This window comes from Hydra vulgaris, chromosome 10, assembly GCF_038396675.1.
Source record: "Hydra vulgaris chromosome 10, alternate assembly HydraT2T_AEP".
Classification (NCBI taxonomy): Eukaryota; Metazoa; Cnidaria; class Hydrozoa; order Anthoathecata; family Hydridae; genus Hydra; species Hydra vulgaris.
This window is the reverse complement of record NC_088929.1, coordinates 33,210,001-33,224,790: the sequence shown is the minus strand read 5'-3', so window position 1 is coordinate 33,224,790 and position 14,790 is coordinate 33,210,001. Positions and strand designations below refer to the sequence as shown.

At 27.7% G+C, this 14,790-nt stretch overlaps 2 protein-coding genes across 2 annotated transcripts; both read right to left on the bottom strand.

The window, feature by feature from the left end:
* Positions 1-7,534: 7,534 nt before the first annotated feature.
* On the bottom strand, positions 7,535-12,981 carry LOC100212548 (2-methoxy-6-polyprenyl-1,4-benzoquinol methylase, mitochondrial). The gene is made up of 7 exons (XM_065807851.1): positions 12,592-12,981; positions 11,995-12,144; positions 11,552-11,683; positions 11,362-11,468; positions 9,574-9,662; positions 9,342-9,453; positions 7,535-7,694 (listed from the first exon to the last, which is right to left on the bottom strand). Exons 1-7 carry the CDS (start codon positions 12,827-12,829, stop codon positions 7,593-7,595), a joined length of 930 nt encoding a protein of 309 aa, XP_065663923.1. The 5' UTR covers positions 12,830-12,981; the 3' UTR covers positions 7,535-7,592.
* A 948-nt stretch (positions 12,982-13,929) lies between these two features.
* LOC100207839 (putative riboflavin kinase) lies at positions 13,930-14,583 on the bottom strand. The gene has a single exon (XM_065807852.1). It carries the CDS (start codon positions 14,526-14,528, stop codon positions 14,049-14,051), a length of 480 nt encoding a protein of 159 aa, XP_065663924.1. The 5' UTR covers positions 14,529-14,583; the 3' UTR covers positions 13,930-14,048.
* Between the last annotated feature and the right edge of the window lie 207 nt (positions 14,584-14,790).

Below are 14,790 nucleotides of genomic sequence, written 5' to 3'. Positions count from 1 at the left end.
TGTGAAAAATAGTCGTTTCATACACCCTAATATTAATGTTTTAAACTAAAATAACAGACAACACAATGAAATTCTCCAGGTCTCAAACAAATTATGATCTTATTATGAACATTATTTTGAGCTACGTTACTAAGGTGTCCAGATGTATGATTTATGTCATCACCTAGATAATTAAAAAAAAATATATATATATATACATATAAATATATATATATATATATATATATATATATATATATATATATATATATATATATATATATATATATTTATATATATGTTTAATAAAGTTCAACTTTATTGAACGTTATTTTTTTATATTCACAATATCAAAGAAATTGAGTACATAAAATAAATAAAAATTGAGAAAATATCTTGACAACCCATGACCACATCTACCTGTGATTATAACCACTCCTGGAGACCAAATATGGTCAGATTTTTTTTACCTAATATCAATTACCTATATTTTAACATACAACATGTACCATCTAGATAAAAAAAACCATTGGGATATTCCAGGACCACACTTGACCACCCCTAAAATGATCACCTGAGTGGTCATTATCACTCTTGCAGACCGAATATGCTCATTTTCTAATTTCCTGACCGCAACTACCTATATTTAGACATACAACATGTCCCATATAATTGAAAAACATCGGGACATCCTAGGACTACCCTTGACCACTACTAAAATGATCATTTGAGTGGTCATGACCACTCAAATGATCATTTTAAAAACCATCGAGTAACCCCATGACCACCCCTGACAACTTTTAAAATAATCACTTGTGTGGTCATGACCACTCCAAAATTAAAATGGAGTCTAAAAATGAAATCCTTGGCCCAAAAAAACTCTATAAACATGTATCATAGGTCTATATTTAACCCATAAATAGTTCTCCCATTTTTAGACAATTCTGGCCCACTGTGCAGTTTCAACAATGATGACATACTCAGAAGAGAGTAGTTGTTTGTCTTGTTACACTAATGAAAACAAACTGAATCTCTGGATTTGCTCAATGCTCAAAGATGAGCCATTTGATATTTATTTTTGGCAGATTTTATTAACATCTAATTTTTAATAACATCTAATTTTTATATTTATAAAAATAAATGTTTATAAAGTAAACACATTATTAAAAAAAGTGATAAATGTTTATAAATCAAACAAGTTTTAAGAGTAAAATTTCTAAACACGTCATCAAAATTTATTAGTGAAACTGTTAAATGTATTATATATTAAATAAGCTTGTATTATATATTAAATAAACAACATTTTAGAGACAAAAAAAAGATGTTCCAGTGGGTTTTTATGATTTTTTTAATGAGAGATATCTAAAATGGTAAAAAAGATTTTTAAACATTTAATTTTAGAAAATATCAATTTTTGACTAAGAAGGAATAAATAGGATTTTATTTTAAACACGTTTCAGCTCGTACATATACACTGCGCGACATAATGATAAGGCACCCCAAAAATGATTATAACACTCTACTATACATTTATATTTAAAAACTAATTTTTATAATAAATGAGAGCAAAACGATTACAAGATCAAACAACATTTTAAAAAATTTGTTTTAAACGTAACTTGCATTTTATTACAAAAAACTGTTTTTTTAGTGCGACAAAATTATAAGACACTTATGGAAAAAATTCACATAAGTTGTCATTTATATAAAAGACGTCTTAATTTTAAACAATCAATAGTGGGTACTTTTACCATTTTTTTGAATCACTTCAATCATTCTAGAAGATAAAGAATCATACAACTTTTATATATACGAAATGTCTATTGCATCCCATGCAGATGCGATGGATGATTTCAAGTCAGCTAGTGAACTATATTGCTTACCACTATTAAAAACTATATGTGACAGCTATGCACAAGCATTCTCAATAATGTTCAGGTCTGGAGATCTAGCAGGCCACTTCAATTTTTCAATTTTACTGCTGCTGAAATATTCCTTTACTATCTTAGCTGTAAGAATGCTAGCATTATCTTGATGAAAAAAAATTTTTTCACCACTTATTACAGATGCTTCACGTCTTAAAAATTCTTGAACAATTAAAAGATAATCCCAAGCCTTCATTTTTTGTCTATAAAATAAATTTTCGATTTACCATGATACCTAATCGCACACCAAATTATTACACTCATTTGACGTCGTTGTTGTCTTACTTGTTCTTTACGCAAATCGTGAAAATAATAATTCCATCTATCCGGCCCAACAAGACAAAATCTTTTTTCGTCAGAAAATACTACTTGCTGCCGCTCTTTTTTTTATGTTACGTGGTCCTTTGCAAAAGTTATTCAATTGTTTATATGATTTGTTATCAAAGAAGGTTTTCACTGAGGTATTTTGCGCGAAAGGTGAAAAGCATTATGAATAACTCACTGAACTGTACGTAAATTAGCAATCACACCTGCTTCTGCATTAATTTGACGTGCAGTTAATGAAGGATTTTAAGCTTTTATCAACAACCTTTGCCTATCACAGTCACTTATTGTTGATGCACGTCCGGGACTTTTTTTTATTCCATACATATAATGACTATTAACGTAGTTTTAATTCACAGTTCGGCTGCGTCCAATAGCTCTAGCCATGTAACTAACGGAGTGACCCATTTTCGATAAGTTAGAGAACACTTTTTTTCTGATCTGGACTCAACGGTGCAGCATAACCCATTATTAAACAATTTGTTATTTTATACTTAATAAAAAAAAACCTAAACAAAATTTTTGACAGTTCACAAAAGTTTACAGTTAAATAATAGTCTGTGGTGTTTATATCTAATAAATGCTCTTAATTGCCCACAATTGCAGTTTGTAAATAAAACTTTTTTGTAAAATTGTCTTATAATTTTGTCGAACTTTTTTTTGTGCTGAATTAGCATTAAATGCAAAAAAATCAATGAAAAAGGAAACAACATTTTCTCAGCTTTTTTATGACATTATAAGCTAAAAATTACATCACTGCTAGATTATAGTGTAATAAACAAAAGTTTACTAGAAAAACTAAAAATATTAATTATTTTTAAAATGGCAGCTTTTTCAATATTAAACAAAATTATTGATACAAAAACCCCAGGTAAAATATTAATATATTCAAATGGAAACAAGTTTAAGATTAGTTCTAGTAAGCTATTGTAGTTCTATCTATAAAGAAACAACCCTGAAAATTTGAACTCAATTGTATATCTGGTTAAAAAGATATGAATGATTTGCTCTTCGCAGTCAGGCAAAAAAATACAATTGAGAAATCAAGCTTCAAAGTTTAAAAACAATTTATTAATTAAAAACTCCCTGAAATATAAGAGTCAACTCCCTCTTTTTCTTTTTCCTTATCAATATAGCCTTTCCTGATACATCTCCTTTTCCTTCTAGTCATTTTTTGTTTAGGAGTTGAATTTTTAATCGTGTTCTTTACTCTTGATATGTCCTTCTTCCACGATCCTTGGATCATAAAACTTCCAGGGACAAGCTGCAAATGTTTAAAAATTCTTGTGAAACCTCTTAAACCATCATTGTAATTTATTACAGCTGAAGCAACACCCATATCTAGTACCTTTTTTGTAACAAAAATGTTTTTGGGCACTTTTTTCAGATTATCTGGTTGAACGCTTCATTTGGATTTTGTGTTGCACCATCCAGGCATCTTGATAACAAATCATCCGATCGTAGTGCCAAGAATGTGTCTTTAAGAATACTTTTAATAGCAAGAGGCAAATTAATTGATGGCTTATAATTTTTGTCGTTCTGCCAATACTTGCACCAGCTTTCCTTTGTACGCGGACAACATTGGTGTCTCTCTTCGCTGTTGCTTATATTAGAGCAATGCCACAATACAGCCAAAACAGATTTTTTCATATTGTACAAGGCTATAGTACTGTCTCCACTCCATGCTTCTAAGGTATTTTGCCTAATGCTCTTGCCATAAAAGTTATGCATTTTATTAATGATCTTATCTGTCAACCTTCCTTTCCCTGATATCATTTTGTTGTCTTCTAACTTTTTACCCTTTAAGTCACACCGCATTTGACATAACCGGGTGTCAAGGCGTTTTTGGACATGACCAACACACTCTATCTTTACTGGGATAAGATCATCTCTGTATGGCTTTGCCTTTACAACATTCCTATAGGATTTAGTATCTCCATCTTCTATTTAATGAAAATAGCGCACGTTGTACTTTGCCAATGATTCTGTAAAAAATGATAAAGCACCTGCTGATTCCATGGTACCTGATGATTGTAAATGGTTAAGGTCACAAACATGTGTCTTCAAAAATTTTAAATAACCGCTTTTATTACTCTTACTTTGCCACAAAGCACAGCCACGGCAAAACTTTGAAAATACTTGGTAATCAACAACTTTACGGTTAGCTTTTGCAACAGCAGTGCATACACAATTTAGAGATAAATGACCGCGTTTCTGCCATGAACCGTCAATTCCAATTTGTATATCAACAATATCATTTTCAGCAACATTTGGTGAGTCTTTTTTTCTAATCTCTGTCACAGCATCCTTCATGCTATCACAAGACGCAGCTTCATAAAATTTTAATAGGTCAGAGTTTATTTCATTATACGAGAACAAACTCATTGGTGGGGGCATATTCAAAATAGATGCAAATGTTTTCATTGCCTCGTGACCTCGCCCAATTTCTCTAAAGGCCATAACAGTTCTCACATTAATTTCTTGAGATTTTACTCCTCTAGTATCTCTATCAGGCATACTAAATGCTCGTGATTAATTAAAGAAGAACGTCCATTCACAAGCTGCACATTTAATACAACATTGTATTGAAAATCCCTTTGCTTTTTCATCAAGATATTCAAGAGCAATATCCTTTGAATTGCATCCACCACAGGATCCAATGCTACAAATTAAATCTTTAAACATAGGGAAATGAAAAAAAAAGAAAAAGTCGTCGTGTTTCGTTAAAGGTTGATCAGCTTTATCTAGAGAAATGTTCAACTTTGTTGAATTAGCACTTGGCAATGTATTTATTCCATCTTTGTTTGTATATTTTGCAGGCTCTTGCAAAAAATCCTCAATTGCTTTCTTAGTATATCTATTACCTTGAAAAACTCGTTTAGCTTTGCTAAGTTTAAAACTTTTATTCTTTGCCATAATAAAACCTTTTTTAACAACTTCAAACTTTTTCCTCTCTGCTTAAAAAATAACATCAAAACATACTACTTTGCTTTATAACTCTAGTTCAAAAGTTTAGTTAATTATACAGACCCAAGAAAATAAATAATTATTTAAATCTAGTTCTAAGGAAAATATATCTATAAAAAAAAATTGGTTGCTATGAGGTTGCTAAGTAAAGTTTTTTTACTCTTACCAACTAAAACAATTTTTTACATTTTTTTTTATTAATAAACCTATATCATGTTATATAGGGTTGAAAAGCCAATTAAATTTTACACAAAGTTGGCTAATAAACTAAAAAACACTTTTTTTCACAAAAATCGCTATTTTTTACCTGATAACCACCTTAATCGGGAGAATAAACATTTAAAACTAAAACCTTTTTAAAACCAGAAACATGGTATAACGGCATTTGATATAGTGCTTATTAAAAATCATGTTTTAAAAAGGCAGAGCTCATGCTAAGTTGGTGCAGCCGGCATTTGACCTTTGTGAAAGATCAAATCCTGTCACATAGGGCCTTATTTTCTAATCTTGGATCGAATCACCTAATTTTTTAACTTATTACCCTATGATAAGGAAAATACAAGAGAACTTAAATAGCCACACTGTAATATATATGTCTGTAAGACATTTTATAAAACTTAAGGGTTTTTTAGAAGTAAATTTTCTTTCAAAAAATTTTTTATTAATTCTTGTTTTTCTTTAAAAAAAATTTTTTAAAAGAAAAAATTTACTCATTTCGCTTTAAAAATTTACCTGTAAATTTACCAGCAAATCTTACCGGTAAATTTCGAACCAAATTTATCGGAAAATTTACATCACTATTATGCATTGCAACATGTACAAGATGTTACTAAGCGGAAGAGCATAGAGTTTACATTGTACTTTATACGTGTTTAGATAATATAATTGGTCGATTCTGATCAGATATTTGTTTCTTTCTTTTATTCTTTTTAACTACTAAATCTTTATTTTTAAAATTTTAAAAGATATTTAAAGCTTTTATGAGCTTTATGTACTCTTGAACCACAATTCATGTGCAGTATGAATTCTTAAACCTTCGAAACATGCAATCTGTTTGAATAATTTTACGGATTGATACCATTTTTATATGAATGATGAAATGAAAATTCTCAGTATATACCAACTTAATGTTTTATAATAAAATATATATAGAAAAATTGCTTACCTTTATCCATTTTTAAAGATTTACGAACGTTTTTGTATTAAACCATTAATTAAACATGCACTTTGATATTATAAGATTATATATGAACCCTTTGGTCGAAACGAGTTTAATGAGTTACTAGAAAATAAAGAATAGAGTTAAAAAAGGAAGAAAAAGGTTGACAGAAGCTTGGCTTTGCTGAATGACAAGTAAATTGAGAATGAGTTTTGGTTAACAGAACTTCGCTTCATCTGATGAGAATGAAAAATTATTCCTCATTAAAAAAAACTATTTTTATAACGACTTAATATATATCAGCATTAACAAAAACTTTAAATGACAAGAAACCATCTTGTTTCAGTTTAAAATAGCAGTACAAAGCATAAAGCCGATTAATGAGTAAAACAACCAGTTTAATTTCAATTTTCAATTTTAATTTAAGTTTAATGTTCAAGCACAAATAATAACGTTTGATTGCGAATCTGAAAATGGGCAGCAAATTTGAAAAGCAAAAGAGAAAAGAAAGTAAAAAATGAAGGAAAAAAAAGTAAATAAAAAAAATTAAGTTATTTATGTAATGATTCAGTATTAAGACTCAACTAATCACGACGAGTAGCCCTACTAATCAGGTCCTTTTTTTTAATTTATGCACCTTAATATGTTTATTAAAATGATAAAAAACATTTTTTTAAAATTTGAATATCTAGTACATCATAAATAAGTCACAATTAGATTTTATGACATACGATAAGTATTAATACCATACACGATAATTATGAAGACAGGAAAACTATGTTTTAAAAATTTGAACAACTTACAGAGTAAAAACAATTTGATACAAAACGTTTGAATGTTAAAGTTGTGTCAACTTTCATATTTTTTTGAAATTCTTAAACTTAATCAAAATTCGTCAATAGAATTCGAATTAAAAAATGTTTTGGTGTTTAAGAATGGCGACTATCTAAAACTTTATTTAGCGCAGTTATAGTATAACAATTTTAATCAAAAAACACTAGAATGCTATCGAATTCAACCCCCCCGGACTATTTTTGTAAAAGACCTTTTTTTTTAAAAAAGTATAGGGGACTTTTTTTGGACATTGACGATGGTACCCCTGCACTTCGAAACCCGTGTCGTCGGCCGTGTGAAGAAAAAAGTGATAAACTTTGAAATAGTTTAAGTAAGTAAAGTGACAAAAAAAGGAAAAAATATATTTTTTATACTTTAAAAATAAATAAAAACGAAGTCAAACTTTAAAGTTTAAAACCATCATGAATTGAAACTACACCAAAAGTTAAATTGTGATACGTGACGTTACTAAAACCAGCGTTGTATATCAAATTGGAAAATGCTTCCTATAATAAAAATCAATTTGCGTTAATTTTGTAGCCAAGGACATTTTTTACATAAATTAACAGAGATTTAAAAATAAAAATCAGTTTGCGTTAATTTTGTAGTCAAGGACATTTTTTACATAAATTAACAGAGATTTAAAAATAAAAATCAGTTTGCGTTAATTTTGTAGTCAAGGACATTTTTTACATAAATTAACAGAGATTTAAAAATAAAAATCAGTTTGCGTTAATTTTGTAGTCAATGACATTTTTTACATAAATTAACAGAGATTTAAAAATAAAAATCAGTTTGCGTTAATTTTGTAGTCAAGGACATTTTTTACATAAATTAACAGAGATTTAAAAATAAAAATCAGTTTACGTTAATTTTGTAGTCAAGGACATTTTTTACATAAATTAACAGAGATTTAAAAATAAAAAAAAACATTTTGCACTGAAAGAGAGTTTTGAATATTTAATGAATGTATACTTAAAATTTTAAAGTAAAAGAATTATTAAATATGATATATGATCTTGAAATTTTATTAATTCAAAAGAATTTAAAGCTTTCTCGTGACTCTTTGAAGCTTTATGATCTGTTCTTTATTTCCATCTTTATTTTCATATTTATTTCTTACTTTAAATAAACAACTGCTGTCATTTTAATTTCTTTAGTTTCTCAACTAATATAACTACCAAAGTCAAGGTAATTTTTATAACAGTTAATTCCCGGTAAGCCAAAGGCCGTATTACTCGAACTTTTGTTATCTCGAACTGTTTTCTATAGTGCCTTGAAATCAAGAAAAACTGTTTTACTTTGCTGAAGTCGATCCATTTTCCTTAGCATTTAGAAGGTTCGAGCTACCGGTATTTTACTGTATCTAGTTTATAGCTTCTTTTAAGATTAAATGAAAAATAAACTAGGAAATTATGCTCGTGATCTACAAAATAAGTGTTTATGAATAATATGATTAAAAATTTAATATTTATATAATATATTTCTCAGCTCTCAATGAGATCTAACAAGAAACATTTCATGTGTTGATATCGCAGTTTTAATTGTTACTAACAAAACCACTAACAGCAAAACAGTGAATAAAAAATCACAAAAGAGTGTCTTTTAGCTTTTAACTTTAGTTGGTCCCGTAATAAAGTAATAGCTTTCATTTCCAAGCTTGGAGGCTGGGAACTGTAGTAAAGACTGTTAATTGTACATTACCTTTTTCGTTGTTTTTTGATCTAGCAATCAAGCCTTTGCCTATTAAAGACACTTCTTCACTCAAACATGAATTTTTTTTTCTTATCAGATTTTCGGGTAGGTCTTGAAGCAACTAACAAATTTCACCACACTTTAGCGTAAACAAGAGCAGTGTAACCTAAATAGACACTTTAAAGCCTAAACAGCGACACTGTAGCCTAAACAGATGTGTTGTAACCTAAAGAGATACACTGTGACAACAGGTGCACTGTACCTTTAACAAACGTACTGTAGCTTAAACAGACGCACAACTAAGTTATTCATCAACTTGCTAATCATTTGGGATATTTTTGTTCTTCTCTTCATTTTGCATCAATACTTTTTTGTGTTCTTCTGTTTTCAACAGGAGTTTCTTGCTGAGTTGAAAAGTCAATTTAATAGTTATTCAACTAAATATTTTAAAATTTTACCTGATCAGGAAACTGCCTTATGCTTTCCACTAGATATTGATAAGATTTCCAATCTGAAGCAAACAATTCCCCCATTACTGGTATTACTTGGAATGAATAAGCGTCATATATGCTATTAAATAAATAGTACTTATTTAAACATGAAATAGATTTCTTTATAGTATAATAACTTTTATATTAGTAAGTTGTCGTTAAATTCGAAATCCATAAAAAGCAGTAAAAAAAAAAACACCTTCGAATTAAAGGGTTAGATACATTAGAAAATTCTAAACAGGAAAATCGTCCACCAGGTTTTAAAACACGATATGCTTCATCTAAGACCTTAACAGATAAATAAATGAAACAAATATTAAAGTTTATAACTACTTATTAAAAATAAATTATTGAGTATTTCAATGAAATATATCAAAACAAAACAAAACAAAACTTTATTATTACTATCCATCTTAGAATTGCCCGATTTTTAGATTTCTGAGAAAACTTATAAAAACAAAATAAAGCGGAAATTTGAAAAATAAATTTGAAGATTCCAGAATATGATGTTATCAAAGTTTTCACGTATTAATACCTACTTGCCACCAAAACTATTTTTCAACTTTAATCTATAACTTTATAAATATTATTATTGATTAGATAAATGTTGGTATCCAAGTGATTATTGGTATCTAAGTTAATGTTAGTAACCAAGCAAATGTTGAAGCAATTTCTAAGTCAAATAAATTGTCTAACTTGTCCTCTTTTCAAGACAATTTAATACTTGTAACAAATATTCATTAATTTCAGCTAAACAAATTACATACCAGATTTGTGATAATCAAACTGCTATTTTAACTTAAATTTTTTTATTTTAAAATTTATATATTTAAAATTTAAATAAATCGTTTGTTTTGTCGTATCTTGAGTATAAATAAAACATTGCCGTTTTTATTTTAATTATTTTGTTTAGAATTTAAATTAACATTAGTTTTGCTGTTCTTATTTCAAGTATTTTATTTAGAATATAAATAAATTATTTTATTTGTTTATGCGACACAATGGTCACAAAAAGTGACCAACGGAGCCGTCCAGTTACGTTAGACCTGGAAGATGTGATAATAAAAGTAGATTGTAGATGATTTCATTGGGTGAGAATCATAAATGAATGTAAATCCTATTTTTTTTTTTTTTTTTAGATTATTCACCTCCCCAAGGCCCGAGGGGGCCCTACAGTCGAGGAGGCTACTCATTTTTTTGTGTTTTTTATTTTTTTAGTTGTTATTCGTGGTGCAACCCTCTCTCAACTCTTTAACTCCGAAACACGAACCTTGCTGAGCAAGGCCGCTGCGCGGAGAAACTAAGTTGAGCGCGGTACTTCCAGGGACGTGGTGGGAGTCGAACTCCGAACCTCTCGCTTACAAAGCGAGCGCTCTACCCACTACACCACTACCGCATTTTGTAGGAGGAATAAAATTTTAGGACTCAGGGATAGGGTGAATAATAACTCACGCTCTAGTCAACCTAAACAAATGATAAAACAATGGTTTATAATATAATAATAATGATAATGCACTGCGATCACCAATGACGTTTCGGAGAGCCTGAGACCTGCACTAATGCCACTCGTCAGGGGCGTGTCCTCGCAACAGATTTCACCACCTGCACTCTACATCATGCTAGTCAATATTGCAATATAATAGGATTACACTACAAAAGCCAAAAATCCCAATCCCTAACCCAGTTTTATTATCATAAAAAATGTTTTAGATTTTAACTTTATTAGATATAATACTAATTAATTAAAAATTCATTATCAAAATAATAAAACTATTAATTAATTAAAGATTTAAAATATTTATAAAGTTGTGTAGGCCTACTTATGAGCTTTCTTCACAGACAATTTTATCTCCATCACACTATTTTTTGATCATCTCTGTTTTAATAACTTTCTTAACTCTAAGTTTTACTTGTTTTTGAAGGTTTTAAACTTATAATAAATTTTCTTATAAAATATTTTCTATCTTCAATAAAACCATATTGATACCTTATCAATATGTGTTGTGTTTCGTATACCAAATGCAATTGTATATAAATCAAATGATTCATCTTCAAAAGGTAAAGATTCAGCATCAGCACAAACCCACTTAAACTCTGAAAAAAATCAAGTATTTTAGTTCTGCTAAATAAAAAAACCTAAACTCGATTATCAACAAATTAACAAGATCTGACTATACCTTCTGCAATTCCTAACTTACATGCACGCTTCTTTCCAACATCTAACATTGCTTGATTTATATCACTTATAACAATATCAATAGTAGGTTCTGAAGATGGAGCATGATCCAACATCTTAAATGCTATATCCCCTATATAAATGAAGTAAATGCTAAATCTCCTAGATAAATATAGTAAACTTAACAAAACTAAATGAATGTATATAATTTATACAATAAAGTTAATATAACAAAATTAATGTATATAAAAAATATAATATAATCCATATCTTTATATAAATGTATATAAAGATATGGATTTACTGTAAATATAAATAGCTAACTTAAAAACTTAAAAACGTATTACAATATTTTTATAAAAAATTAAAAAATAAAATTAAATAGTTAAATAAATCCAAACAGTTAATAAATAAAAAAGTATATAAATTGAAATTAATTAATACCTGTGCCTCCTGCCATATCCAAGATTTTCATGCCAGATTTGAGATTCAAACACTTAACAAAATATTCTTTCCATACTCTATGAGTTCCTGCGCTCATCAAGTCGTTCATAAGATCGTACGAATCAGCAACATTTTTAAACACATCATGAACTGTTTTTAAATAAAATTATTAAAATTATCATGCAAGTATTTACATTAACATTTTGTATTATCATTTCATTATTCTATACTAATATTTAAAACTGATATTCCATTAGTATATAACAAACATTCACATTGTAAAACAATGGTATCAACATTATGAAAACAAAAATATAAAAACTGTAAACAATTAAAATTCAATATAATTATTAACTAATAAATTCTGTTAAATTTATATTGCTTCATAAATATATAAATAATTTAACATAATTATGAATTACAAAATTAAATTTTTTTTTGCTGTTCATATATAGCCATTAAGATTGCAATTTTACATTTTTAAATGTTTATATATATATTTTTTAGATTAATAATAACTCATTTTCTTCTTTTACATCGTAAAGAATATTTTAGTCAAATTTTCAGGTAAGACAAACAATAAAACATAAAACTGACCTTTTTCAGATTTAATGTTTTCTGCAACTTTTTCATACCCAAAATGTGTATATTGGACACCATCTTCCTGCGTAACAATGTTTTCTTTTTTGTTTTTGTATATAGAAGAATTAGATACTCTTCGTAAAGATTGCATAATAAGATTGGATTTAACATAGTTATGTTCTTTTTTTGTTAACAGTCTTTTTACATTACATAAACTGTTCCTTAATGAGTAAATAAATTTTCCAGAACTCATCTTTTTTTTATATAAAAACTGTTATGAAGAAATGATGTTATTAAGCTGTTGCCAAGCCAATTTTAGTTGATAATTTAAGATGTGAATTATTTTTCTATATTTTGAAAACAGTTATAAAAACTGTTTAAAAATGTCATATTTTAATTGCTTATAAAAATTGGAGATCTTAAAATTTAAGAAGTAAATTTTGAGGACTTAAACAAAAAACTAACACCTTACAAACTGAAACCAAAAAGTTTAATAGCAAGACTAATACCTTTCCAAAGTAAAATCCATATATTTCCTTGAAATTAATTATATATTTATATATATAAACTATATATATATATATATAAACTATATATATATATATATAAACTATATATATATATATATATAAACTATATATATATATATATAAACTATATATATATATATATATATATATATATATATATATATATATATATATATATATATATATATATATATATATATATATATATATATATATATATTAGAGTTGTGTCAGAACCAGTTTATACCAAGTCCCAGATTCCGGTTACCTGGAAGAAAAAAACAAGTCTAAGTCCGGTTACCCGGCACTGAGTCCATATTATAAAGGTGGAATAAAAGCTTGAAAAATCTCTAGCGCTGAATTGTTTTCAAAAAATAACATTGATTAATTTGAGCTAATTAAGTTTGCCTAAATATATCAAGTTTCTTAATATTAAATAATAATTAAGTTGTTAATATTTGGAATAACTTACCGCCTTATGTTGTTAATGCTAAAATTATCAAGAGCTTTAAAATTAAAATTAACTCTATTAACTTCAAAAAATACATTTCTAGCTAACTAATTTTTGTTTTACAATTGTGGTATTATATATATTATTTTTTTTTTTTGAAAAGGCAATTTCAGTGTGACAGCAGAGTGTAACTATCTAAATATGAATGCATGTTTAGATAGTTACACTCTGTTGTCACACTGAAATTGCCTGCTGGCAGGGGCTTCAGTAAATTCTTTATTTATAAAAAAATAAAAACAAAGCAAATTTTTTGTTTGTTTTCATGCATGAAAACATGTATACAATAAAATGTGTAAAAACAACTTTCTATAATACATTTATATATATATTTTTTTTATAAAAATAATCTAATTTAATAACCTAACTTTTTCTTTACAAAATTTTTAAACTAAATAACTAAAAAATTTTATAAAAATAAATATTTTATAACTTTAAATTTCTTTCTGAATGAATTCTAAAAACTTGTGTGAAATATGATCTGATTTTTCAAGTGAGGAATGTGCAATCGCAATATCATTCTTGATAGCATCTACCAATTCTGTAAGAGAACCAAAATTTAGCTCAGGTCGAATATATCCAGTCATAACTATACGTAATGTAGACCCGTAGAAATCACAATCAAACTCATGTAAAATATGTGTTTCCATTGATTTTTTCTCATTTTTGTAAAATGGATTCCATCCAATACTGAGCACCATTTTGTAAATCTCACCATTATCTACACGAGACCAACCATAGTAAACTCCAGCACTCAGTTCACTTGGTATATCCTTAACAACTATTTCAGGAAAATTGGCAGTTGGAATACCTAGTTCTTTGCTGCCTCTTCCAAAACCTTTTACTACCTCTCCTTGTACCATGAAAGGAGATGTTATTAATCTTCTGTTCAAAATTTCGAATGTATCACTCATGTTTTTTAAAGTTTTATTTTAAACTAAAAAATAATAATTAAAACTTGAATTCATAAAGCAATTATATTAAACAATATAAAAATATATTCTAATAAAGTCAATTTTATTTTAATAACAAAAAAAATCATAAATACCTCATAAAAATTACTCCTTAAAAAAGTGGATTCACAAACGGGGTTATAACATTTGTTTAAAACTAGACAATCTGGTCTCTGGGACAAGGGGGCTAAGGAATTAATAATTTAATTTAGTAGGGACAGTA

What these genes read in the sequence shown, in the direction of transcription:
- LOC100212548 (XM_065807851.1), bottom strand. Translation starts at nt 12,829, where the DNA reads ATGAGTTCTGGAAAATTTATTTACTCATTAAGGAACAGTTTATGTAAT. An exon ending in GGATATGGCAGGAGGCACAG is followed by an intron (nt 11,684 to 11,994) that starts GTATTAATTAAT and finishes TCATTTATATAG; the next exon opens with GGGATATAGCATTTAAGATG. An exon ending in ACACAACACATATTGATAAG is followed by an intron (nt 9,663 to 11,361) that starts GTATCAATATGG and finishes TTATCTGTTAAG; the next exon opens with GTCTTAGATGAAGCATATCG.
- LOC100207839 (XM_065807852.1), bottom strand. Translation starts at nt 14,528, where the DNA reads ATGAGTGATACATTCGAAATTTTGAACAGAAGATTAATAACATCTCCT.